Source organism: Hylobates moloch, unplaced genomic scaffold (genome assembly GCF_009828535.3).
Source record: "Hylobates moloch isolate HMO894 unplaced genomic scaffold, HMol_V3 SCAFFOLD_4, whole genome shotgun sequence".
In the NCBI taxonomy this organism is placed as follows: Eukaryota; Metazoa; Chordata; class Mammalia; order Primates; family Hylobatidae; genus Hylobates; species Hylobates moloch.
This window is the reverse complement of record NW_026652279.1, coordinates 161,083,237-161,109,723: the sequence shown is the minus strand read 5'-3', so window position 1 is coordinate 161,109,723 and position 26,487 is coordinate 161,083,237. Positions and strand designations below refer to the sequence as shown.

General features: G+C 37.2%; 1 protein-coding gene across 8 annotated transcripts in view; it reads right to left on the bottom strand.

The window, feature by feature from the left end:
- Window positions 1-26,487, bottom strand: part of PCCA (propionyl-CoA carboxylase subunit alpha) — a 448,216-nt gene that overhangs the window by 266,796 nt on the left and 154,933 nt on the right. For all 8 annotated transcript variants that reach the window (XM_032151213.2, XM_032151217.2, XM_058438035.1 and 5 more), the window contains 3 exons: window positions 14,407-14,485; window positions 7,381-7,483; window positions 1,916-2,010 (listed from right to left, as the gene is read on the bottom strand). In XM_032151213.2, the coding sequence (XP_032007104.1) occupies window positions 1,916-2,010; window positions 7,381-7,483; window positions 14,407-14,485 (277 nt within the window). The remainder of the gene's footprint in view (window positions 1-1,915; window positions 2,011-7,380; window positions 7,484-14,406; window positions 14,486-26,487) is intronic.

The window sequence follows — 26,487 nt, the reverse complement described above, 5'->3', positions numbered from 1 at the left end:
CACATTCCATTTATTTTAACATTTCACAGTGTACAAATACATATGAGGTCAGTATTAATGATGAGTTCTAGTTTTTTCATTTTGATTCCTATTGCTGTAAATTTTCCTTTTTTTCTCTAAAGTAGATAAGGTATTCATTATGAAAAGTTTATATTTCTAGACAAAGAGAAAAAACAAACACATTTTATGATTCAAGGTTCCCAGTCTGGGAAAGATTTCTATCCCAGGTAAGACTTGAGTAGATTTTTACTAAAAACAGAATGTTAATTGAATTGGAATTGATAATCAGTCAAGGAAACAGAAAATTGCAAGACATGTGTGTTGAAGACTCTTACTGTTCCAGTGGTATCCTTTTTCCCCTTCCTCCATACTGCAGCACTACAGTACTAGTTCTAGCTCAGCACATGGTTTCTTAAGAAAAAGATATTTACAAGTCTCCCTAGCTTAAGTGTCTAACTTCAGATCAACACCAAGTAATTAGCTTCAGCACCTTCCAGGACCTTCCTAAAGACACAGGAAGAGGATTCTCTTTGGCTTTTCTTCTTCCTCCCTTCTTACATCCTGTTCCTGGGCCTTGAGAACTAGATGGCCACATCTTATGTAAGCTACACAGTTCTTCACAGCAAACTGGCTGGTGTGTAAGCACAAGCATCCCATGAGAACAGGAAGTGGAAGCTGGCAGTTTCCCAAGGCCTGGCCTGGAAACTGGCACAGCATCACTTCTAAGTAGTCTATGGGTCAAGCATTCATAGAGCACAAAATCAAGAAAAGGGAACAATGATCCTTCCCCTCACTGCTCAAAGAGAAAAATGGCAAAGGATTTGGGGTCCATGTTTTAAAACTAATACACCATGCCATATTTTTAAAAACCAATGTAACTAAAATAGAGTTTAATTTTTACCATTACTCTGGGATTAAAAATATACTCACATTCTCACTTACTATTTTCAGAAACTATATAGGCATTATATCAAGATATGCTAGCTCTGCTGATTAAAGCTACAATAAGCTATACTTCTTAGTGTCCGGTAATTAAAAATTACTAGGAACACTCACTTGAGGATTTTTAAGAACAAAGAGAATACCAGAGTATATACAAATAGCAACCTAGCATCAATGAGAAATGAGGTCCCATACACCAAACTCATGAAAGGTGCCCCGGAGAAGTACCCAAAGTGGCTCTGATAACTCATGGAATTTCCAAGAACCACACTCCAGAAGCCTTTCATGGTAGGATAAATTCAGGACCAACTTCATGAACGCTTCACCAACATGAAAGTCTAGAAGGCATATATATCTCAGAAATCCCATGAAATACCATCAGGTTCCATACTTCCTAGAAGCCTGCAGAAGTCACAGTTGGCTGTCTACCAACTTTCTCCTCTAATAAAAATCCACTTCTTTTTCAAGTATTCTCTCACTTTTACACATTAAAGCACTGAGGAAATCAAGTAACAAATTCTTAATTATAAAAATATGCAGTAATAGAGTCTACATGAACATTAGTGCAATTGTAGCTGATAAAGCAAACAAATAAAAAAAGAAATGTGGCTGGGTGCAGTGGCCCACACCTAGAATCCCAGCACTTCGGGAGGCTGAGGTGGGCTAATCTCTTGAGGCCAGGAGTTCAAGGCCAGCCTGAGCAACATGGCAAAACTCCATCTCTACAAAATACAAAAATTAGCTGGGCATGGTGGCACTCGCCTGTAGTCCCGGCTATGTAAGAGGCTGAGTTGGGAGGATCACTTGAGCCTGGGAGGTGGAGGCTGCAGTGAGCCGTGATTGCACCACTGCACTCCAGCCTGGGCAACAGAGTGAGACCCTGTCTCTGAATGCATGAGTCAGTGAATGATGAATGAATGAATGAAACGCATAAAAGCAGCCGCTTTATAAATGTTCCTTAGGAGAGACTTACCTTGGTGCTTCCTCCACCACCTTCTGATTTCTTCTCTGAATTGAGCACTCTCTTTCATTAAGCCATAAAGCATTCCCATGTTTATCACCTAGAACCTGAAAGAGCAATACCATTTGAAAAACCATATAACCACACCCACAAAGTAGATGATGGTTAATATTTTCCCCATGCAACATCTCTTGGTTTTTGATATTCAAACCTCATAGTATATACATACCTCTCAAAACATTATTTTGATTCATGTTAACAAAGGAAAACTATACTTATTACTCCAAAGCTCAATAAAACGTTTTTATCAAAAAGATTTGAGGAAAAAGTGTTCATATCACCTTTCAAATACAATGAGTAAAACATTAGAATCAGTTGTACAAATTTTGTGAAGGACACTGAGTGTTAGTGAAGGCGATAAACACTGGATGTCAGTGTTGCTGAGGAGTGCCACCAAAGCTTTATTACAAACATCTGCTTGATGTTAACATTATTAAATGTCTGTTGATTGGGAAATGACATTGTATGCATTTCCATCCAATATGTAATCTGTTATTTATCTATGGATGTCTTTACTGTGGTTTATTTTTGTTCTACGAAACTGCTAAAGGTCTGGAGTTAGTATACAAACATAATAGTTTTTCCCATTTGCGATACTCATTGAACATCTCTAACCTGAAAATCTGAAATCCAAAATATTCCAAAAGCTGAAATTTTTTGACATGACACTCAAAGGAAATGGTCACTGAAGCATTTTGAATTTTCACATTAGGGATACCCAACCAGCAGGTATAAACGCAAATATTCCAAAACCCAAAAAAATCTGAAATCTGAAACACTTCTGGTCCCAAGCATTTCAGTTAAGAGATACATTCAGCCTATAATGGAAAATAAGCTGAGATTGCCAGATAAAATACAAGATACCCAGCTACATTTAAATTTCAGATAAACAATGAATAATTTTTTTCTAGCTATATCCCAAGTTTACATGGAACAACGATTTAAAAAAATCACTGTTAATCTGAAATTCAAATTTAACATGTATCTTTTCAGCTAAATCTGGAAACTCAAAAGCAGCTCTTCATTAAAATTTTTGCCTAGAACATCTGATTTTCAGAAATGGACCAATCTATTTTCAGATTTAAGGAGCTGATGTATATTTCTGAATACATATATTAGGTTTACAGAGGTAAGATCTGTTTTAGAAGCCAAAAGACCAGGCACTAATTTTAGTTCCAAACAGCTATGCAACTTCTCTGGACAAGTCATTCTGTTTCTTTGTGCATTATAAATAAACAGCAGGTAATATCAATCTTAATATTTTATATGGCTTCTGAAAAAAAATCAAATAAAGATCATGGTTATAATTGGTAAAATGTAAAATAAATAGTTAATATATGACTGTAAAGTTAATTTTTAGGAACAAACCCTTTCTGAAACTCAAGAATGATTCCAAGCAATGAAGGAAAACATAACAGCAGTAAAATGCCCATAAGGTGGAATTTTCTAAGACTCCAAGGTGGCTGCATGGAGTAAATCTAAAAATATTTGAAATCATTAAAATAACTCTCAACCTCTTTTTAAATTCTAGTTGACAAGAAAGTAAAAGTAGACAGTCTCCAAGAAATAAAGGCAAAATAACCATGAGTTCTCAGAAATATTTCCAACTATAAAATATCAGATTCATATACAGAATCAAGAGTTTGTTCTTCTCTAAATTCTGTATGGTCTCCCAGTTCATTTTTTAAAAATTCTGTGCACTTACTAGGCATTCAACAAAAATGATTTGCTGATTATTTATTCCATTAAATAAATGAGGAAGCCATGTAATCAGAAAACATTGTAAGTAAATACTGCTTTTAAGGGAAGTTAATCCTTAAATGCATCATGAGTTTTTAAAAAATTTTATAGGTTTACACATACTGAATGCAGAAAAATCTCTAAGCTATACTGCTTCCTGAAAAAGCTTTATTATAATAGACAATGTCACATAATGCAAGCCTATTGGTATCCCTAGACCCAACCCAGGAAATGCTAGTAGTGCCCTGGTTGAGAAATACTAGTTTACGCCACAAAGAGAGGTGCCATTCACACTGCCAGTGCAGTTTCACTGTGGAAAGGACATAGTATATAATGGCTCATGTGTAAAATAACAGGTGACATACACACATATACTTCATAGACTATGTATGGAGGAATAGCCAAGAAACAGTAACGGTGCCTGCATTTAGGGACAGAAACTAGAGAACTTAGAGACAGAGTAAAAGGGATGCTTACTTTTATTAATTATCCTTTATCATGTGCAGAAATTAATATAAATAAATGAGTGAAAACTAAAGAAAAGTAAACTAAAAACCCTTCTAAGTATAGATCAGATATGAGAACATCTGTGTGGCCTATTTAAGTTACTGGGAGGCATTTTCACTTATGTTTAAAAATATCACCCAGGCTGTATGCCATGGCTAAATAAAATAAACTAAAAACCTGATCTAAGTATGTAATTATTTAACACAAAATAACAAACATTTATTGAGTATTAGTAATGTGAAAGGCAATGGTCTGGTTGCTGGGGACAGCAAATGAGTAAGACCTACTCTCTACCCTCAAGGACCTCATGGCCTATTAGGAAATTCAACTAGTTAAAGATAAAACAGCCTACCTAAGTGGTCTTCCACTAGCGTGAACAAGTGCTAGATGGGGAGTACAGTGAAGGACAAAATTAATTCTGCCCCTAGGATCTTACAAGAAGGACAATCTAAATATCTCCCTTAAATTACAGATTTAAATAGCCAACTGTCTACTCAATATCTACACTTAGATATCTAATGGGCATTTCAACCTTGATTTGTCCAACTTTATAACCTGATTTCCTCCCTCGAAAACAAGCACATCTCACAGTCTTTCCTATCCCAGTAAAAGCCCATTCCATTCTTCTCATTTCTCAGGCAAAAACCCTAAAATCACCTTATTTCTTTTTCTTATACATAACATCCATCTATTAGAAAATCTGGTCTACCTTCACAAAATATCCAGAATTCTAGCCTGGGAGACAAAGTAAAATTCTGTCAGAAAGAGGGAGGGAGGGAGGGAGGGAGGGAGGGAGGGAAGAAAGAAAATTCAACATTGTTAAGATGTCAATACTCCCCAGAATAATCTCTAGATTCAATACGACCCAAATACAAATCTCCCATCAGATTGGGTGTGTGGGAGTGGAGGTGGAGGTGGGAGGGGGTGGGTGTAGGCGTAGGTGTCTGTAGGGGGAACAGGTTGACAGGTGAAGTCTAAAATTTTCATGGAAATTCAAAGAACCTAAAGAGAATGAAAACTATCTGCAGAAAAACAATACATTTAGACCACTTACAGAATCAGGTTTCTAGATTTATTGTAAAAGCAAAATAGTTAAGACAATGACTAAATCTCACTTAATTTGCAACAAAAGGTCACTGCAATAAATGATGCTGGAAAAAGTGGATATCAGAATTTTAAAAATTACTCTGACCCTGCCTCACACCAAACAAACAAAATAATAATAAGTAAAGGAGAGTAACAGACTTAAATATCATACCTAAAACAAAAAAACTCCTAACTAGGGTACACAAAGCAGACTTAAACTTGACTTCACTATAATTCAGAACTTCTGTTCTTTGAAAGACATTATCATCAAAGTGAACAGGCAAGCTGCAGGAAGGGAGAAGGATACACCATACATACATCTGACAAAGGACTCATAAACAAAATAGATACAGAACTCGGACACTCCAGTAATTTTTAAAAATCTAATTTGAAAAAGGAAGGCAAGGATGAAAGTTTGAGAAGTCACTTCACAAAATAAGCCATTCAAATGGTCAATAAACTTATAAACAGATGCTTAACATCATTACTCATCCGGGAAATGCAAATTAAACAGACATACCATCGTAAGTCCACTAATATGGCTAAATGTTTTCAAAAATTGAAAATATCACACATTGGCAGGGGTGGCATCAATGTAAACTCTCATGTATCTCTGGTGGGAGTAGGTATTAGTACAACCAGAGTACCCACTAAAACTAAAAATAACCTTACTACGTAATCCAACAATACCTCTCCTCAGTCTATCCTAGAGATGCATATATGCTCATAAAAAGACATAGCAATTTATTTCTAATATAAAGAAACTAAAAACCCAAAGATTCATTAATAACAAAATGGATAAATTGCAGGTGAGTCAAACAATGGGAGAGCACAGAGCAATTCTTAGAAGCAAAGGACAAGAGAGCCTCAGGGAAGAATCTCAAAGATACAATGATGTGTGAAAAAGAAGATGTGACAGAGTACATCACTGGATTTCATTTATGCAATTTAAGAACTAATCTATGACATCAGATAGGAACAGCAGTTACTTTTGGCGGCCATAGGTAGGGATTGACTGGGAAGAGGTGTGATGGGACACTCTCTACCTAGACCTGGACGGTTGTTACACAATTAGATGTGTGTGTACAGAAATTGTCTTGAATTGTACACTTAAGATTTATGGATTTCACTGTGTGTGTATATATATATATACATACGATATCTCAATTTAGAAAATCTTTTTAAAAAGGCAAAAACAAAGCCTGCTAGCCTCAGAAATAAACTGTGTTCAATGTTGTAAAACATCCAACTGATTATATAAGTTTGGATATTTTTCTAACTTTAGAAAATTTGAGGATCTAAATGATGATTTTCCACCCATAAATAATATCTATGAAAGTGACCATTAAACTTAAAGAATAAACTGACAGAATCTAGGACTTTTTATATCATACCCCTGTCAGAAAATATAAGGTCAGCAAATAACCTTTTATTTATCTGGTTCTCTCTCCACACAAAATTAAGATTTAAAAAAATACTTAAAATTCACTGTTTCTAATTTGACATTTGTTTTTATCAATTTTAGCTGTTATCTATCAATTCATAGTCATAATATATAAAACTAGCATGAAGGCATTTTCAACAGGCAAATGAAAACTTCAACAGACTTGTCTTCTTCCCTGTTTTATTTTAGAAAACCTATTTTGTTTTGCCAAAATCTACGCCCCTACATAACCACTTTAAGGATTAATATCTTAAACTGAATAGAAGAAATGATTTATGAATCTCTATACAACCAGCTCCTAGCAGAACACCTGTCACAGCAAGCTACATGGACATTTGGTAAACTGAAGTAGCACAGGAGTCCAGGTCAGGCACTTTTCTTTTTTAAAAAATGCCCTATAATGGCCCAGTCTTGGAAGGAGATTAGCCTGGTCGGCTATCTTGGGAATGCTTTTTTTTTGGAGGTAGATTTTCTATCATTCCCAATCCCAACCAACATCCTAGCACTTTAACAGAAAGTACAACAGATTCTAAAGGCACAACTCACAATCATTCTAAATGGAAGAAAAGATAATTCCAATAGGATTAAATGATGTTATTTTAAAGTCATAATAATGAAAAAGCATCTTAAATGTACCAACCTGGATTTCTATATGACGAGGATTATCAATAAATTTTTCTATTAGTAGTCTATCATCGCCAAAACTAGAAGCAGCTTCTTGAGATGACAATCTAAAACCATCCCTGTGAAAAAAAGAAGAAGGAGGAGGAGGAGGAGGAGGAAGAGGAGGAGGGGGAGGGGAAGGGGAAGGAGAAGGAGAAGGAGAAGAAGAGTCAGACTAACAAAACAGAGTTATCATTATAAAAGAAAACAATCAATTAAATATTTATTTTGGCTTATTCTGAAAAAAGCAAAAACCTTTACTCAATATACAAATAACTAAGTTAATTTTGGTTGACCTGCAACTTTTCCACTCACTAACTCTGTGACCATGGATGAGTTATTTAACTTCTCAGATCCTAGATTTTCCATTGAAACAGGAATGCTGATACTTTACCAACTGCTAAATATCAATTTTTTTTTTTTTTTTTGAGACACAGTCTCACTCTGTCGCCCAGGCTGGAGTGCAGTGGCAGGATCTCAGCTCACTGCAACCTCTGCCTGCCGGGTTCAAGTGACTCTCCCACCTCAGCCTCCCGAGTAGCTGGGAATACAGGTGTGTGCCACCATGCCTGGCTAATTTTTATATTTTTGGTAGAGAGAGGGTTTCCACATGTTGGCCAGGATGGTCTCGAACTCCTGACCTCAGGTGATCCACCTGCCTCAGCCTCCCAAAGTGCTGGGATTACAGGTGTGAGCCACTGTGCCCAACCTAAATGTGATATTTTAATCAACCATACAGAGCAAGTAAAATTAATTCCATTTCTTCAACCATAATATACCTTGATTCCACTAGCAAAAATATAAAAATACATCTATTTGATTCAGAAGTCAGAAGATGCAAAGAAAAATGTAAAGGGTCTAGTGACCTGCATGATTGGGGTGGAACTACAGCAAATACACTCATTGACACTGAACATCCAATAGGAAGATTCTTAAGAACATTGCTTAATATTTTAAATTCACATCTTGAAATGCAATTGCCTCCCACATACACCCACACAGATCATTACAATTTTACCTTCTATAAAACTGATCAAAAATAGTAATTATAAAAGCATAGTTTTTTAAAATAAAAATATGGACCTAATTATTGCTTTATATATTTTGTTCACAAACTATAATTTAAATCATTACTATTAAAATATGCCTATTATTCAAATATTTAGGGCTCATTTGACCAATCCATTAAAAACCCAAATTTGGGCAGGCACAGTGGCTTCCCTGAGGTCAGGAGTTCGAGATCAGCCTGGCCAACATGATGAAATCCCACCTGTACTAAAAATACAAAAATTAGCTGGGTGTGGTGGCCCATGCCTGTAGTCCCAGCTACTCAGGAGACTGAAGCAGGAGAACCGCTTGAACCTGGGAAGCAGAGGCTACAGTGGGCAGAAATTATGTCACTGCACTCCAGCCTGGGTGAGAGTGAGAATCTCTCTCAAAAAAAAAAAATAAATAAAACACAATAAAAAAAAAAAACCCAAACTTGCTTATCTAAAAGTAATTGAGCATATGTTGCCTTCTATCCATTGATATAATCAGCATCTAAAATTTAATTCCTTTACATTTAATAAAGTTTCTTAATCTGAAGATTAAATACCTATATTTAATGTACAACATTAAAGCCAATTCTTCCAATCTTTTAAGTGGCAAATGGTCCATCCAGTAATATTAGAAATAACTATCCAATTTGCTCATTTTTGTGCTTTAATTCCTTTAATATTTAATAAAGTTTCTTAATCTGAAGATTAAATGTCTGTATTTAATGTACAATACTGAAACCAAATTCTTTCAGTCCTTTAAGTTGCAAATGGTCCATCTAGTAATATAAGAAACAACTTTTGGCTTGGGATTGACTTGGCAATGCGGGCTCTTTTTTGGTTCCATATGAACTTTAAAGTAGTTTTTTCCAATTCTTTGAAGAAAGTCATTGGTAGATTGATGGGGATGGCACTGAATCTATAAATTACCTTGGGCAGTATGGCCATTTTCACGATATTGATTCTTCCTACCCATGAGCATGGAATGTTCTTCCATTTGTTTGTATCCTCTTTGATTTCATTGAGCAGTGATTTGCAGTTCTCCTTGAAGAGGTCCTTCACATCCCTTGTAAGTTGGATTCCTAGGCATTTTATTCTCTTTGAAGCAATTGTGAATGGGAGTTCACTCATGATTTGGCTCTCTGTTGGCATCACGCTACCTGACTTCAAACTATACTATAAGGCTACGGTAACCAAAACAGCATGGTACTGGTACCAAAACAGAGACATAGATCAATGGAACAGAACAGAGCCCTCAGAAATAATACCACACATCTACAACTATCTGATCTTTGACAAACCTGACAAAAACAAGAAATGGGGAAAGGATTCCCTATTTAATAAATGGTGCTGGGAAAACTGGCTAGCCACATGTAGAAAGCTGAAACGATCCCTTCCTTACACCTTATACAAAAATTAATTCAAGATGGATTAAAGACTTACATGTTAGACCTAAAACCATAAAAACCCTAGAAGAAAACCTAGGCAATACCATTCAGGACATAGGTATGGGCAAGGACTTCATGTCTAAAACACCAAAAGTAATGGCAACAAAAGCCAAAATTGACAAATGGGATCTAATTAAACTAAAGAGCTTCTGCACAGCAAAAGAAACTACCATCAGAGTGAACAGGCAACCTACAGAATGGGAGAACACTTTCGCAACCTACTCACCTGACAAAGGGCTAATATCCAGAATCTACAAGGAACTCAAACAAATTTACAAGAAAAAAACAAACAACCCCATCAAAAAGTGGGCGAAGGACATGAACAGACACTTCTCAAAAGAAGACATTTATGCAGCCAAAAAACACATGAAAAAATGCTCATCATCACTGGCCATCAGAGAAATGCAAATCAAAACCACAATGAGATACCATCTCACACCAGTTAGAATGGCCATCATTAAAAAGTCAGGAAACAACAGGTGCTGGAGAGGATGTGGAGAAATAGGAACACTTTTACACTGTTGGTGGGACTGTAAACTAGTTCAACCATTGTGGAAGTCAGTGTGGCGATTCCTCAGGGATCTAGAACTAGAAATACCATTTGACCCAGCCATCCCATTACTGGGTATATACTCAAAGGATTATAAATCATGCTGCTATAAAGACACATGCACACGTATGTTTATTGTGGCACTATTCACAATAGCAAAGACTTGGAACCAACCCAAATGTCCAACAATGATAGACTGGATTAAGAAAATGTGGCACATATACACCATGGAATACTATGCAGCCATAAAAAATGATGAGTTCATGTCCTTTGTAGGGAACCATCATTCTCAGCAAACTATCGCAAGGACAAAAAATCAAACACCGCATGTTCTCACTCATAGGTGGGAATTGAACATCATGAGAACACATGGACACAGGAAGGGGAACATCACACTCCGGGGACTGTTGTGGGGTGGGGGGAGGGGGGAGGGATAGCATTAGGAGATATACCTAATGCTAAATGACGAGTTAATGGGTGCAGCACACCAACATGGCACTTGTATATATACGTAACAAACCTGCACATTGTGTACATGTACCCTAAAACAAAGTATAATAATAATAAAATAAATAAATAAATAAAAATAAAAAGAACAAAAGAGAGAAGACCTAAATAAAAAAAAACCAGAAAGGAAAGTAAATACATTACAAAAGAAAAAACAAAGAAGAAACGATGTGATTTGCTTGTTTTGTGTTTTCTTTAATAATGTCAGCTCTATTGCTCTATTTGTTTTGTTAGTCTGACTGTTCTTCCTTTTTTTTTTTTAAAGGATGGTTTTTCATCTCAAAAGCTGCTTCTGGTTTTGGCGATGACAGACTACTAATAGAAAAATTTAACGATAATCCTCTTCATATAGTAATCCAGGTTGGTACATTTAAGATGCGTTTTAATTATTACAACTTTAAAATAATATCATTTAATCCTACGGTCCACCTACAAATATTGGAAAGAACTAATTTGCAGCCAAGTGCAGTGGCTCACACCTGTAATCCCAGCACTTTGGGAGGCTGAGGCGGGTGGATTGCCTGAGCTCAGGAGTTAGAGATCAGCCTAGGCAACAGGGTGAAACCCCATCTCTACTAAAATACAAAAAATTAGCCAGGCGTGGCAGCGTGCGCCTGTAGTCCCAGCTACTTGAGAGGCTGAGGCAGAAGAATCAATTGAACCCAAAAGGCGGAGGTTGCAGTGAGCTGAGATCGCACCACTACACTCCAGCCTGGGCAACAGAGCGAGACTCCATCTCAAAACACACACACACACACACACACACACACACACACACACACACACACAACTAATTTGCTTGTTTTTGTACAACACTGCAGGTAAAACTGACTAGAAGACAAATTTCAAAACATTGCAAAAAACTCTTATTTCTCACAGGTCTCAGAGAAAAGGTATTAGGTTTTCTTAGTCCTCCATTATATTGTTGATTTAGGGGAATAAAGTTTAGATCTCAGGAGGCTGCAAACTTCAAAGAAACTGGAAGCAAAATGAATTAGTTTTCAATACCATATAATCAACTTTTTATTAGACTGGATACAATAACAGAAAAAATATAGCAATTTACAGTTTGCCTCCACTATAATGATTGAGAGCTTTCATTTTGCATTTAAACCCAGAATACCACAAGTAAAAAGTCAAAGCCACCAAAATAAAATAAGCAGCAAGTTTGAAAGCATCGCCAACAACCTATTTTAGAACTCACGGGAAACTCTACTACAAATATCATTGGTGACATTCAATTATACATTCATTCAATAAGTATTTACTGAACTTTGTGCCTGGATATATTTTAGATGCTAGGAATACAAAAATAAAACAGAAATTGCACTCACAATCCCGAAACTCTTCGTGGAGATATTCAAAAATATAGACACAAATCAATTTCCCAATCATGCCATACGCTTCATTTAAACTTGAATAGGGAAAAGAAAGCCAGAGATTACTATGAAAATATCTAAGTGAACCTTCAACAATCTTCAAAATTCTCACTCAAATTTACTACATAATAATTACAGGTTGGGCGCAGTGGTGCACGCCTATAATCCCAGCACTTTGGGAGGCCGAGGCAGGCGGATCACGAGGTCAAGAGATTGAGACCATCCTGGCCAACATGGTGAAACCCCGTTTCTACTAAAAATACAAAAATTAGCTGGGTGTGGTGGCATGCACGTGTAGTCCCAGCTACTCGGGAGGCTGAGGCAGGAGAATCGCTTGAACCCAGGAGGCGGAGATTGCAGTGAGCCAAGATCGCGCTACTTCACTCCAGCCTAGGCGACAGAGCGAGACTCTGTCTCAAAAAAAAAACATTACATTTAAAAAAAAAATCTTTCAGATGTCCTACAGATTCCAAGACAAGTCACAGATGCTACTTCCCCCCCAAAAAACACAGGAAAGATGTTACAAGAAAAAGACACCCCTTAGGATAAAGGAATAAAGCAATTAAGCTACTAAATTTTCCTTTGTACCTGAAAAATAAAATCTTTGTGGATTATGTAAAAACCAATTACTTCCTCGAGAGGGAGAGAGGAAAAGCAGGGGTGGATAAGTTGTGGCACGGTGTTCATGGTTAGTGGCTCCAAAAGACAAGCATAGGCATGTTTGCAGTGCTGTTCTTTCCCTTTTTAGGTAGTTTTGACTTTCCCAAATAAATAAGGGATATAGAGCAACTTTTTAAAATGAGGAGCTTGTACTATTAAATCTAATAGTCACGCCTGTGTTGATCTCAACAAGTTTTCTGAGATGGTTTATTTATCAAGTTGAAGAGAGTAATATTTTAAGTAGAAAATTATTCACGTATTTTTATTAATTTTATAAACATATTTTGAATCAATGTGCTATTTACTTGCCAAGAAAGGGCTAAATTATTTACAAAATGATGCCTAATAAATGAATGGATATAGTGATTTCTCAAAATATTAAGCTCTAAATTAAAATTTATAAATCAACAGCAGCACAGCAAACCTCACTTCCAAGAAACTATAAAGAGTAATCCGCACCATAAAAGAGTAAGTTACTAACAGCAGCCCTGGAGAAATGACTGATAAGAAACCTGAGATCCTAAGATGAATAATGAAAAATAAGCGCTAAGCGTTCAGTGAAATTGCTATGTAAGTACTGTGCAAAACCAAAAAACAATGAGAAAAAAATTGAAGTCCACAAAATACACATCTCTTGCAAAACTATTAAGTTGTATTCGACTTCTTTATGATTCCATTCTTTCCCACAAAACGGGCTGTGGCAGGTTGTCTTTTCCAAAGATGGCCACAACAGTATCTCCCATTCCACATGCTCTTCTAAGAATCTTGCCCACTCTCTCATGAAGAAGTGAAGACTCAGTCCCCTCCCCTTGAATTTGAGCAGAAGCTGTGTTCACTGGAGGGAAACCTGTGTAACTTCTGAGACTGGGTCATAAAAAGTATTTTAAATTATAATAAGAATGCATTCCATATAAAGGACACAGTAATTTCAAACTCAAGGAAAAGAATATATTTCACACTCTAAAATTATCAAAGTAATTCACTACTTTTATGCACTAGCAAAGGAAAGCAAGTACATACTGGGGTAATACATTAAGTCTCAATGAAATTATAACTGCTTTTAAATATAGTTGGTTTAAATCTCTAGATGACATTCAGAATTATATAGCCAAATGTTAGTAATTTCTGCCCAGAAAATAGAATCCTGACTGTAATTTTTAAAAATATACGGTAAAAACAAAAAGAAAATCCTTTGTTAATGTTTAAAATAGTAAAACCCTTTCTATAATAAGATAATCATCATCAAAATATAAATAAGGAAGGTTTCCACACAATTTCAATCTTTTTCCCATTCAAAAGTGTAAAAATTAGATGGTTACTGTAATTACTCCATTATGCTTTTGGTATCTGTTTACCTGTCAGTTTAATAAAACTCTGGTAACTGCAGTTTTCATCAAAAGTATATTTTGGACAGCCTCTCACCTGGTCTCTTCATCATCCCAAGCGATGCGCATGCCTTTCCCACCACCACCTGCTGAGGCCTTGATCATGACAGGGTAGCCTAACAGCAGGGAAGAATTAGACAGAAGTTCAGACTTTGATCATTGGGATGTATGAACATGACAACTGACCACATGTTCAATAACGCAGAAGACAATAATTAATTTATTTAAAAGTTCCTTTCTTTAGAGTCAGGAAAATAACACCAGGAAAGTAACACCAGTGTAATGATGTATTTAAAAAATGAGAGTGTGACCATTTTAAAAGAAAAAAGGGTACTTGTACCAATAAACATAACATTTTCCCCAGTAATAAAAGCTAAGAAAACATACATAAATTAACAGTGGATTCCAAAAACAGAAGTACAGTATTAAGTAACCAAAGATACAAGAAACAACTTATAATAGCACCAAGAAACATCTCCAAAACTGAGGCTTGCATGCATAACAAATTCCCTTTTTTCAAAAATGGTGATATTCAGGTACTTAAGGTATTTTCATCTGAAGAGTCACAGAGAACCCCTACAGCTTTTATTAGCAAGAACTGACATGATGGTATCGGGGAAAATCCAAACATGGCTACGATCCTATGGGCTGGAGCAGAAGCTCCAGGGCTCACTGGTATCAATGGGGAAGCTATTCCACTGTTCCGTACATTAACAGGGTGTTATGAAAATACAAAGTAAGGTCAAGACAAAGGACACTTCCAGCTAAAGTTTTAAACTCATAAAATTGTCATCAGTTACATGATTAAGTATTTAGTTATTATACAGTAAAATCTCTGACAGCAAGAGTCATTTATAACGATTTATCAAGAAAGTGTAAAAGTCCCCTTCTTTAGATGCTTTCTAAAAATAAGGTAGAGATACTCCTATGTTTGGGGCCATTTGTTTATGATCTTTTCTGAAGAAAAAAGAGCTCAGTGAGCCCTTATAGGATCCTTCCTGGACTGTGATGCTCTACTGACACTCAACTCAAGCTATAGGATCCTTAGAGGAAAAGGGAAGAGAAGGCCAAATGTCACAGACCTTTTGAACCCCAAACCACAAAACATCACTCTTAACTTCAACTTAGTTAAAATGGCACCTGCTTCCTAAGTGTTTTACAATTAATTCAATTTAAAATTTTTTTATGTTCATGATGTTTATATGGGCTGGTATTTTTGAAACAATGCTCAGTGCACTGAGAAGACAGATACAGAACATGCTCTTACATTGGGAGCCTTCAAATCAGGAAGAGAAAAGTGAAGGACCCAAATAGTTCTATCACTGGCAATTCAAAACAGAAAGGATCATAGGGAGGTAGAGAGAAAAATAATTAAGAAAAGTGTATTATCAGAAGGGCCATTTAGGCTGGGCACAGTGGCTCATGCCTGTAATCCCAGCACTTTGGGAGGCTGAGGCGGGCGAATCACGAGGTCAGGAGATTAAGACCATCCTGGCCAACATGGTGAAACCCCGTCTCTACTAAAAATACAAAACTTAGCTGGGTGTGGTGGTGTGCGTCTGTAGTCCCAGCTACTCAGAGGCTGAGGCAGGAGAATCACTTGAACCTGGGAGGTGGAGATTGCAGTGAGCTGAGATTGCGCCACTGCACTCCAGCCTGGCGACAGAGCAAGACTCCGTTTCCAAAAAAGAAAACAAAGAAAGGGCTATTTAAATGATGCTATGAAGAATGAGCAGGACTTGAGCATTTCAGGCACGAATACTGGGGAAAACAGAGGCAGAGATTATAGGACAAGATTAAGGAACGACTAAAACAATTCAGTTGAAGTACAGAGTTATCTGCAGGATGGTAGGGGAAAACACAATAGAAAACATAGATGGGGACAAAGTATGGAAGATTGTGCACGCTTTGATTCTTGATTCTGCACGAGATTATGTACGAGTTTTTTTTTTTTTTTCCAGTGATTGGGAGACAGAGTGAGACTCTGTCGCCCAGGCTGGAGTGCAGTGGCGCAATCTCGGCTCACTGCAAGCTCCGCCTCCCGGGTTCACGCCATTCTCCTGCCTCAGCCTCCGAGTAGCTGGGACTACAGGCGCCCGCCACCACGCCCGGCTAATTTTTTGTATTTTTAGTAGAGACGGGGTTTCACCGTGGTCTCGATCTCCTGACCTCGTGATCCACCTGCCTCGGCCTCCCAAAGTGCTGGGATTACAAGCGTGAGCCACCGCGCCCGGCCCTATGTACGAGTTTTAATCCTGCATGAGACTGGCAAGAATGGTATTTGTCTCATTCACAATAACAAGCATAAAATAATCAGAATGCAATCAGTAGAGAAGAATTAGCCTGTTTTAGAGGAGTGAAAAAGCCCAATCTAAAAATCTGAAACTGGTATACCTGCAAAATCCAGTTTACAACAACTTAATAGATCTTTACCCCCATCCTCTCAAAAAAATATTTTATCAATGCATCATCACAAACCATTTATCCATGTAACAGGAAACCACAAGAGCTGAGAGACAGCTCACATCTCCACTACATTCAGTTCCCTCTGAGGATTAGGAAATTTGCAGTTTTTCTGGTTCCAGTACTAATCTCATTTTAGTCATTTACTATGGACCGTGGACTATACAGTGATTTGTGAATTTCAAAATAAGACATGGAAATCTTTCTTGCTCACAAGGAGCAAGCTGGGGAAACAAGATACATAAAATAATTTGTCAACAAAAAATTATCAGATGTTCAGAAAAGGCGGGAAGTCCTTAGAGACTAGGACAATATATAATAAGGCATTGTGGTCTCCCAATGCTGCTGGCATCACAGCATTAGACCGGTGAATATGTATAACCCAGGAAAGCAAGATTCCCTGACCAAAATCTCACAAGCCAAACAGAAAAAGGTTTGGAGGGAGGAAGAAACTGATACAAGTTAGACTCGCTTTTTTTCTTTTTTTTTTTGGTCTTGCTCTGTCACCCAGGCTAGAGTGCAGAGTGTGATCTTGGCTCACTGCAGCCTTGACCTCTTGGACTCAAGCAATCCTCGCACCTCAGCCTCCTCAGTAACTGGGACAACAGGTGCACCCCAACACACCCAGCTAATTTTCTTTCTTTTATTTTTTTTAAAAGATGGGGGTCTCATTATATTGCCCACATTGGTCTGGAACTCCTGGCCTTAAGCAATCCTCCTGCTTTGGCCTCCCAAAGTGCTGGGATTACAGGCATAAGCCACTGAACCTGGCTGACACTAACTCTTAATCTAACCGTTGAGCTATATTCTGAAATAATGTAACAGTAAGGTTTTCAACTCAACTTCTTATGCCAAATAGATTTCAGGCAGTATATATGCTGTTACCACACCATGGAGAAACAATACTTAGAAATCTGAAGAGGAGGGAAAAGAATAATCCACACAGATAATGTTAAATAATATCCAACAGTTCAGTCCCTCATCCCTACTTTCTTGTGTCCCTTCCACTCTAATTAAGATAAGTAAACGGGAAGTAGAAGTAAAAAAAGGTTTCGTCAAAAGTTGACATTCCTGGACAAATCAGAAATGATCAAGTTGATGGTGCTTGTTACCCCTCACTTACCTCATCTGGAAATGAAATTTCCACTAATGTTCTCTCACATTTTCTCATCCGCTGGAGCACTTACTTTTGTGCTTGGCTCTTGTCTACAATGTATTTGTTTAATTTTGTATCCTTCGGCTGACATATGTTTGAAACAGAATGGTTAAGGGTTGGCTCTGTGTCCCCACCCAAATCTCATCTTGAAATGTAATAATCCCCATGTGCTGTGGGACGGACCCGGTGGGAGGTAACTGAATCATGAGGGTGGTTTTCCTCATACTGTTCTCGTGATAGTGAGTGAGTTCTCATGAGATCTGATGGTTTCATAAGTGTCTGGTATTTCCCCTGCAGGCACTCATTCTCTTGTTGCCTGGTGCCATGTTAAGACATGACTTTGCTCTTAATTCACCTTCCACCATGATTGTGAGGCCTTCCCAGCCATGTGGAACTGTGAGCCCATTAAACCTCTTTTTCTTTATACATTACCCAGTCTCAGGTATGTATTTATTAGCAGTGTGAGAATGGACTAATACACAGAGCATAACAAAATACAAATTCTACTCGTAAAAGGAGGTGAATGTCCTAGTAGAAGGGACTGCTTTAAAAAAAAAAACAAAAATCAGGCTCTAGTGCTCTTCCCAAGTTTTTCCTCACCTTCCAGGTCCTCTCATTGGATGCTTACTGCTACTACCTTACCTCACCCCAGACACAGAAGTGACTCCCCTGCTGACACTGCACCTCCAACACAGAGACAGTCTCCACTCCTTATTCTCTTCCGCACAATAAAAGAGGCACTAATGCTTCCAAAAAGAAATCTACTAAGTACTACATGAGAAAATATACGAAGAAAATACAGAAACTTACATTAGCAAAGTACTACAAAGTCTCCATTCCTATTTTTCTGGACTCAGTTTTCAAGGGCAGGTTTAAGTGCAAGACAAGACATCTTCTCTGGGTCCCTCACCTCCCAGCTATCAGTGCATCTTACTTTCTACCACAAAGCAAGCAGTCTTCTTTCTAACTCTACTATCAAATTTGTATTCATCAGCTTAAAAAATGTTTACTGAATATACACTATAAGCCTTATCTGGCTCTCTGCAGGCTACAAAGGCCAACAATTCAGAAAACTCCCTGCTATCTAGCAGACAATGATATACAGACATACATGCATCTAAATATATGTGTGAGTCGGGTGGAGTGGCTCACGCCTGTAATCCCGGCTACTTGGGAGGCTAAGCTGAGGGGACCGCTTGGGCCCAGGAGGTCAAGGCTGCAGTATTTCTGTATGTATATACATATACTAATATAAATAAATAAGTGCATGTATGTCTTATATACAGTGTACGATAGCGATGATTGCTATAATAAAACAACACGGAGGGAATAAATGTAACTGAGAGTGATAGGGTTACTGCTCCTTGAAAACGCTTCTCTGAGAAAACTGGTATTTAAACTGAGAACCTAAAGACAAGATAAAGCGAGCACTCTGAAAATCAATGAGGGGGGATGGGACCCGACAGAAGGAACAAGTTGGAAGGTGTGATACAGGAAAGGAAGTACATAATACAGCATTTTAAAAGATCACTTTGGCTGCTGTGCAATGAATGAATTGTGAAAGGGCAAAGGTAGAAACAAGGAGCTGATGAGGAAGCCTTTGCAGCAGTCCAGCTAGCAGCAGAGATAGAGAGAAAGACAAAGACTAGAGTTAGCAACAGTTTGGATGTGGAAGATAAGGGGATGAATGAAGGAAGATTCTAGGAGCTTAGGAGATTTTCCATTTACTTATGGATTCCAAGTTAAAAAGAATTATCTTTTTTGACCAACTGATAATGTCACGTTTGCCTACTCAAGACACAATAAATAACCTCACTTTTCAAGCAAAACCCATGCCACACATGGTAGCACAACCTGGTAACTTAAAAGCTGATAAAATGACGCCCTATTGATGCAACAGTGGTAAGCTGTATAATAAAGAATCTTATGTGGTTTTCTCACCTACAATTTCTTGAATTAAAATTTCAAAGAATCTACTAATGGGAAAGGAAAAATAAAAAGAAGGGAAAAGTATTTCTTAGGAAATGTCTTATTCCTAATACAGCGATACTAATCAGAAATCTCTCATGGATCAAGGAGAAGATGTGATGGGGAGTGGGGGTCTTCTTTAAAACCAATTGCAAAACACCTATAATTAACGGCAAGGCCTTTGTTTCCTCAAGGAACAGTCCAATGTAAAAAGAAAACAAAAGATATTTCAGGAAGTTGAACAGTCCTCTAGATGGAAAGAATAGGCCCTGATATGGGTAATAGGACCTCAGAAGAGAAAAGACCCCCACTCCAAGAAAGAACTAGGACAGAAAGGAAATCCCCAGATGAAAGTTGCACATGAGAATTACACAGAAATCAAATAGCACGCATTGCTTTGTTTCGTTTCTTTGTGCTCCTCTAATGTAAAGTAGTTCACTTGCCTTTTGGACCCCCTCGGCCTCTCCAGAAGGGAAAGTGTGGGTTTGTGTTTGTTGTTTTGTGCTGATGGCGGGGGGAGTTCTTCATGACCATGATATTTTTGTAGAATCCAGGGTGGTTGTTTGATAGAATATTCCACAATTTGAATATACCTGATTCTTCACTCATTAAATTCAAGATTTTTAAGAAATCTTAAATACAACATAGTTGATATTGTATCCTCGAGTTCTTCCATCACATCAAAAGTAAAATAAAAAGTCAATTTATCCCAAACTGATAAAGCTTGATTACTTAAGATGGCATCCATTAAATTTCCTCACAGAAAGTATGCCATTTTTTTCTTAGCAAATAATCTGTAGATTGATACTTTGAAACTGTGATGATCCTATATCCAAATAATTTTCACCCATTATTAAAAATGAACATTAATGATTCTTGCTTTAATCAATATCTACATTGTTCACTGCACAATGATTAAAAAACATAAAGACAAAGATCTTTGCCTGTCTTCTTTGTTGTTTCTGCAGTGGCTGAAACTGCCTAAAGAATAACATGCAAAGTAAGAGTTACTAAGTAAATGTATTAGTTAATCTGAGCAGCTGTAAGTCATTACTTTTACTGCTGTAATCTATGTCACCTACAAACATACTGCAGCATTATCCATTCCACTGTGAATGGACATTCAGACTGTATCCTGTTCTATTTATATAACAATGGTCTTTTGAATATTTTTGTACTTGTTGTCTGGAACTTTGTATATGAGCTTCCTGGATCTATGTGTAAGAGCACAACTACTGGATAGTATGAAACTCTTTATACATTCTTTATTTAAAAAGATCAAATCTATTCACTTTTCTTTATCTCAGTTATCATAATACTTAATCATAATATTTACACAAACTACCAGCAGTCCAGGACTCTTGTACTGGCCTACTAGCAGAACTCCCCACTGCTACCGTTGCCCCCATCCAAGCCACATAGTGGTCAGTGAAATTTTCTTAAGGTATATATACTATTTTATCTCTCTCCTGCCTACATCTCTCATGGGTTTACATTATACTACGAAAAAACCATAGACGTATAATGAAATAGAAATTATGAACCAAAGGATAGGAAGTGTGATGGGTAGAGAGAAAGCATAATATAAGCTTGTTTAATCAGAACACGAGAAGGGGCTATGCTAGACTTGCCCTAAGAAAACTTTTTGAAAGCCTAAAAGGCCTTAACCTAACAAAATTAATGTACCTGCCATACTAAACATCTATACCTTTTAAATAAAGGTAACAAAATCCAAACACACAATATAACATTTACAATGTCTAGAATCCAATAAACAATTAAGAGATAGGTAAAGACGCAAAATGTGATTCATATCAGAAGGAAAATAGCTGACACAAATAAACCCAGAAATGAAGACTCCTAAAACAGTTGTTACAAATACTATTATAAGTTACAGCTATTACAAACAGGTAAAATGATTTAGAGAAAAAAATAAACATGATGAGATAAACAAGAAAAAAACAAACATTTTAAAATTAGGTTTTTAGATATTAAAATGACTAAAAAGAAAAAGTCCAATAATATATAAAAAGAATTATATACCATGACCAAATGGGATTTAGTCCTGGTATGCAAAGCTGATTCAACATCCAAAAATCAATTAATGTAATCCATCACATTAACAGGCTAAAGAAGAAAATCATATGATTATATAAATATATGTAGAAGAAGCATTTAACAAAAATCAACAATCATTGAGTTCAGCAAACTAGGAATAAAGAGAAATTTCTTGTACTTGATAAAGAATATACACAAAAAGCCTACAGCTAACATCACACTTAATGACAAGAAACTGGACGCCTTCTCCCAAAAATCAGGAATACAAGAATGTCCCCTCTTACAACTCTTATTCAACATCTGACTGCAGATTCCAGCTTATGAAGTATGTCAAGAAAAGGAAATAAAGAGTAAACAGACTGGGAAGGAATAAATAGAACTGTCTTCACTAGTGGATAAGATGACTGTCTATGAAGGAATTCCAAAAAAATCAGCAACAACAACAAAATTCTTGGAACTAATAAGCAATTACAGTAAGGTTACAGAATACAAATTAATATACAAAAGATTATCACATTCCTATATACCAGCAGTGAACAACTGGAATTTGAAATTAAAATAATGCCATTTACATTAGCATTAAAGAAATAAAATAGGCATGAATCTTAAAATACATACAGTGTATCTATGAGGAAAACTACAAAACTCTGATGAAAGAAATGGATGAAAATCTAAATGTAGAGATAATCAATGTACATGGATAGGAAGATTCAATATTGTTAAGATATCAATCCTCCTCAACATGATCTATAGGTTGAACACAATTAAAACCAAAGTCCTAGCAATTTATTTTGTAGATATCAACAAACTGATTCTGAAGTTTATATGGAAAGGAAAAGACCCAGAATAGGCATCACAATATTGAAGAAAAAGAACAAATTCAAAAGACTAACAATACTCAACTTCAAGACTTACTATAAAACTACTGACATCAAGACAGTATGTATTGTCTAAGACAGACAAATTACTCAAGAGCCCAGAAATAGACCCACACAACTGAACTATGACAAAGAAGCAATGGCAATTAAATGGAGATAGTCTTTCCAAACAAAGGGTACTGGAATAACTGGATATTCATTACGCTGGATATTCATTAAGAAAATTAATCTTGCCACAATCCTTATACCTTTCACAAAAATTAACTCAAAATGGATCTCAGACCTAAATATACATTGCAGAACTATAAAATTTCTAGAGAAAAAATAGAAGAACATCTAGGAGACTTTGGTTTAGCAATGAGTTTTCACATACAACACCAAAAGCACAAACCATTAAAAACTGACACATTTAACTTCATTAAAATAAAAACTTCTGCAGCCCAAATAACATTCTTAAAAGAATAAAGACACAGCCAGGCACGGTGGCTGATGCCTGTAATCCCAGCACTTTGGGAGGCCAAGGTGGGCAGATTATCTGAGGTCAGGAGTTCGAGATCAGCCTGGCCAACATGGCAAAACCCCATCTCTACTACAAGTACAAAAAAAAAAAAAAAAAAAAAATAGCCGGGCATGGTGGCGGGTGTCTATAATCCCAGCTACTCAGGAGGCTGAGGTAGGAGGATAACTTGAACCCGGGAGGCGGAGGTTGCAGTGAGCCACACTCACACCACTGCACTCCAGCCTGGGCAACAAGAGTGAGATTCCATCTCAAAAAAAAAGAATAAAGACATAAGTTCTAGACTGGGAGAAAATATTTACAAAACCCATACCTAAGAAAGAACTTGTATCCAAAATACACAGAGCTCTTAAAACTCAACAATAAGAAAACAAACCACCCAACTGAAAAATGAACAAAAGATTTGAAGAGACATCTCAATAAAAAAGAAACACAGATGGCAAATAATAGCATGAAAAGATGCTCAATATTATATGTCATGAGGGAACTGCAAACTGAAACTATGAGATCCTACTATGTGCCTATTAGAATGGCTAAAATCCAAAACACTGACAACACTAAATGTTGCCAAAGATGAAGGACACCTGCAGGAATGTCTCCAAGTTGAAATTTCTATAGCCAACACTGAAACAATAGAAATAGAGTATAAAATTTCCAATATAGTGGAGGGAGGAATGGGAAGGGGACATAAAATAAGAACAAGAGACATTTTTTTTAAAGTCATCATCAAAAAGAAGCCAAGAAAGAAAACAGAATCCAAACAATGGAACAAACAAAACCCCCAAAAAGTAGATTATATAAATAAATCAAAATACAATTTTAAATACAATAAATATAAATGGACTAAACTCTCCAGCTAAAAGACAAGCTCCAGCAGGCTGAATAGAAAAACAATAAAACAAAAATCCAGTCCAAATTTAGATGTGCACTTATAAGAGACACACCTAAAACAACAGTTCACTGGCAGATGAAAAAGATAAAGAATGATAGAAGGATAAAACAAAAATAAGCTTGTTTAGGAATATTAACATCATAATTAGACTCGAAAACAAAAATTGGTCATTATATTTTGATAGCCAAGGAAACACCATACACTGTAATATACTTATTATCTAAACAGGGACAAAACGTAACAAGCAAGGAAAAATTGGAAAATCACTTTTTCAAATATAGGTCCATCAAATATCCAAAAACATCACAAGAAGGCTGGATGTGGTAACTCATGCCTATAATCCCAGCACTTTGGGAGGCCGAGGTGGGCGGATTACTTAAGGTTAGGAGTTCGAGACCAGCCTGGCCAACATGGTGAAACCTCATCTCTACTAAAAATACAAAAAAATTAGCCAGGTGTGGTGGCAGGCACTTGTAGTCATAGCTACTCGGGAGGCTGAGGCAGGAGAATTGCTTGAACCTGGGAGGCAGAGGTTGCAGTGAGCCCAGATTGTGCCAATGCACTCCAGCCTAGGTGACAGAGCGAGACTTTGTCTCAAAAAAAAAAAAGGCCGGGTGCGGTGGCTCACACCTGTAATCCCAGCACTTTGGGAGGCAGAGGCGGGCAGATCACGAGGTCAGGAGATCAAGACCATCCTGGCTAACATGGTGAAACCTCGTCTCTACCGAAAATACAAAAAATTAGCTGGGCATGGAGGCAGGCACCTGTAGTCCCAACTACTCAGGAGGCTGAGGCAAGAGAATGGCGTGAACCTGGGAGGGGAGCTGCAGTGAGCCGAGATCATGCCACTGCACTCCAGTCTGGGCAACAGAGCGAGACTCTGTCTCAAAAAAAAAAAAAAAAAAAAAACAGGCCGGGCGCAGTGGCTTATGCCTATAATCTCAGCACTTTGGGAGGCCAAGGTGGGCGCATCACCCGAGGTCAGGAGTTCGAGACTAGCCTGGCCAACATGGTGAAACCCCATCTCTACTAAACTATAAAAATTGGCCAGGCATGGTGGTGGGTGCCTGTAATCCCAGCTACTCGAGAGGCTGAGACAGGAGAATCACTTGAACCCGGGAGGCAGAGGTTGCATTGAGCCAAGATCGCACCATTGCACTCTAGCCTGGGTGACAGAGCGAGACTCCATTGTCTTAATTAAAAAAAAAAAAAAAAAAAAAAAACTCACTAGAAGTTTTGAATATCCTAATAGGTAGGTTTGACCTCTTGAGTTATCTATAAGACATTGCATATAATAATTTGAGAATATACATTCTTTTCAGGAGCATACAGAATATATATCAGAGTGACTTATTCCTTAGCCATAAAGAAATTTTCATCAAATCTGAAAGATTTTTAAATGAAAAAGATGATACGCTCTGACCACAAAGCAACTAAGTTAGAAATCAATAATAATTTTAAAAACTATTTTTTTTCAGTTATTTAGAAATATATCACTAGGCTTGGCATGGTGGCTCACACTTGTAATTCTAGCACTTTGGGAGGCCAAAGCAGGAAGATCAGTAGAGCCCAGGAATTTGAGAACAGCCTGGGCAACATGGCAAAACCCTGTCTCTACAAAAAATACAAAAACAACAACAACAACAACAACAAAAATCAGCCATAAGTGGTGCCATGGGCCTGTAATCCCAGCTACTCCAGTGGCTGAGGTGGGAGGATCGCTTGAGCCTCGGAGGTCGAGGCTACAGTGAGCCGTGATCACACCACTGCACTCCAGCCTCAATGACAGAGCAAGACTCTATCTCAAAAAATTAAAGAATTAAAATACATCACCAAATAACATATGAGTCAAAATCATAGCAGAAATCTTAAAATACTTAGAAATGAACAATCATGAAAAATATATCTCAGAGTTATTAAGTACAGTTTTCTGCCCAGATCCCTAGTTCAGGACATTGCCCCAACTGTTGTAAGTATTGTCAACCAAAAGCTGACCTGTCCTCAGCTTTCTGCCTAAGGTCATGCCCCTTCCTAGGGGCAGCCCACACCCACTAGATAGTTGATACAGGTGTATAAAGGCTGAATCCTCTTGCCCGAACTTGGAACAATTAAAAAAGACCAACAAATATTCACAGCTCTCTAAATTATTAGCTGATGCCTTTGTTGAGAGAGAATCAATTCAACTT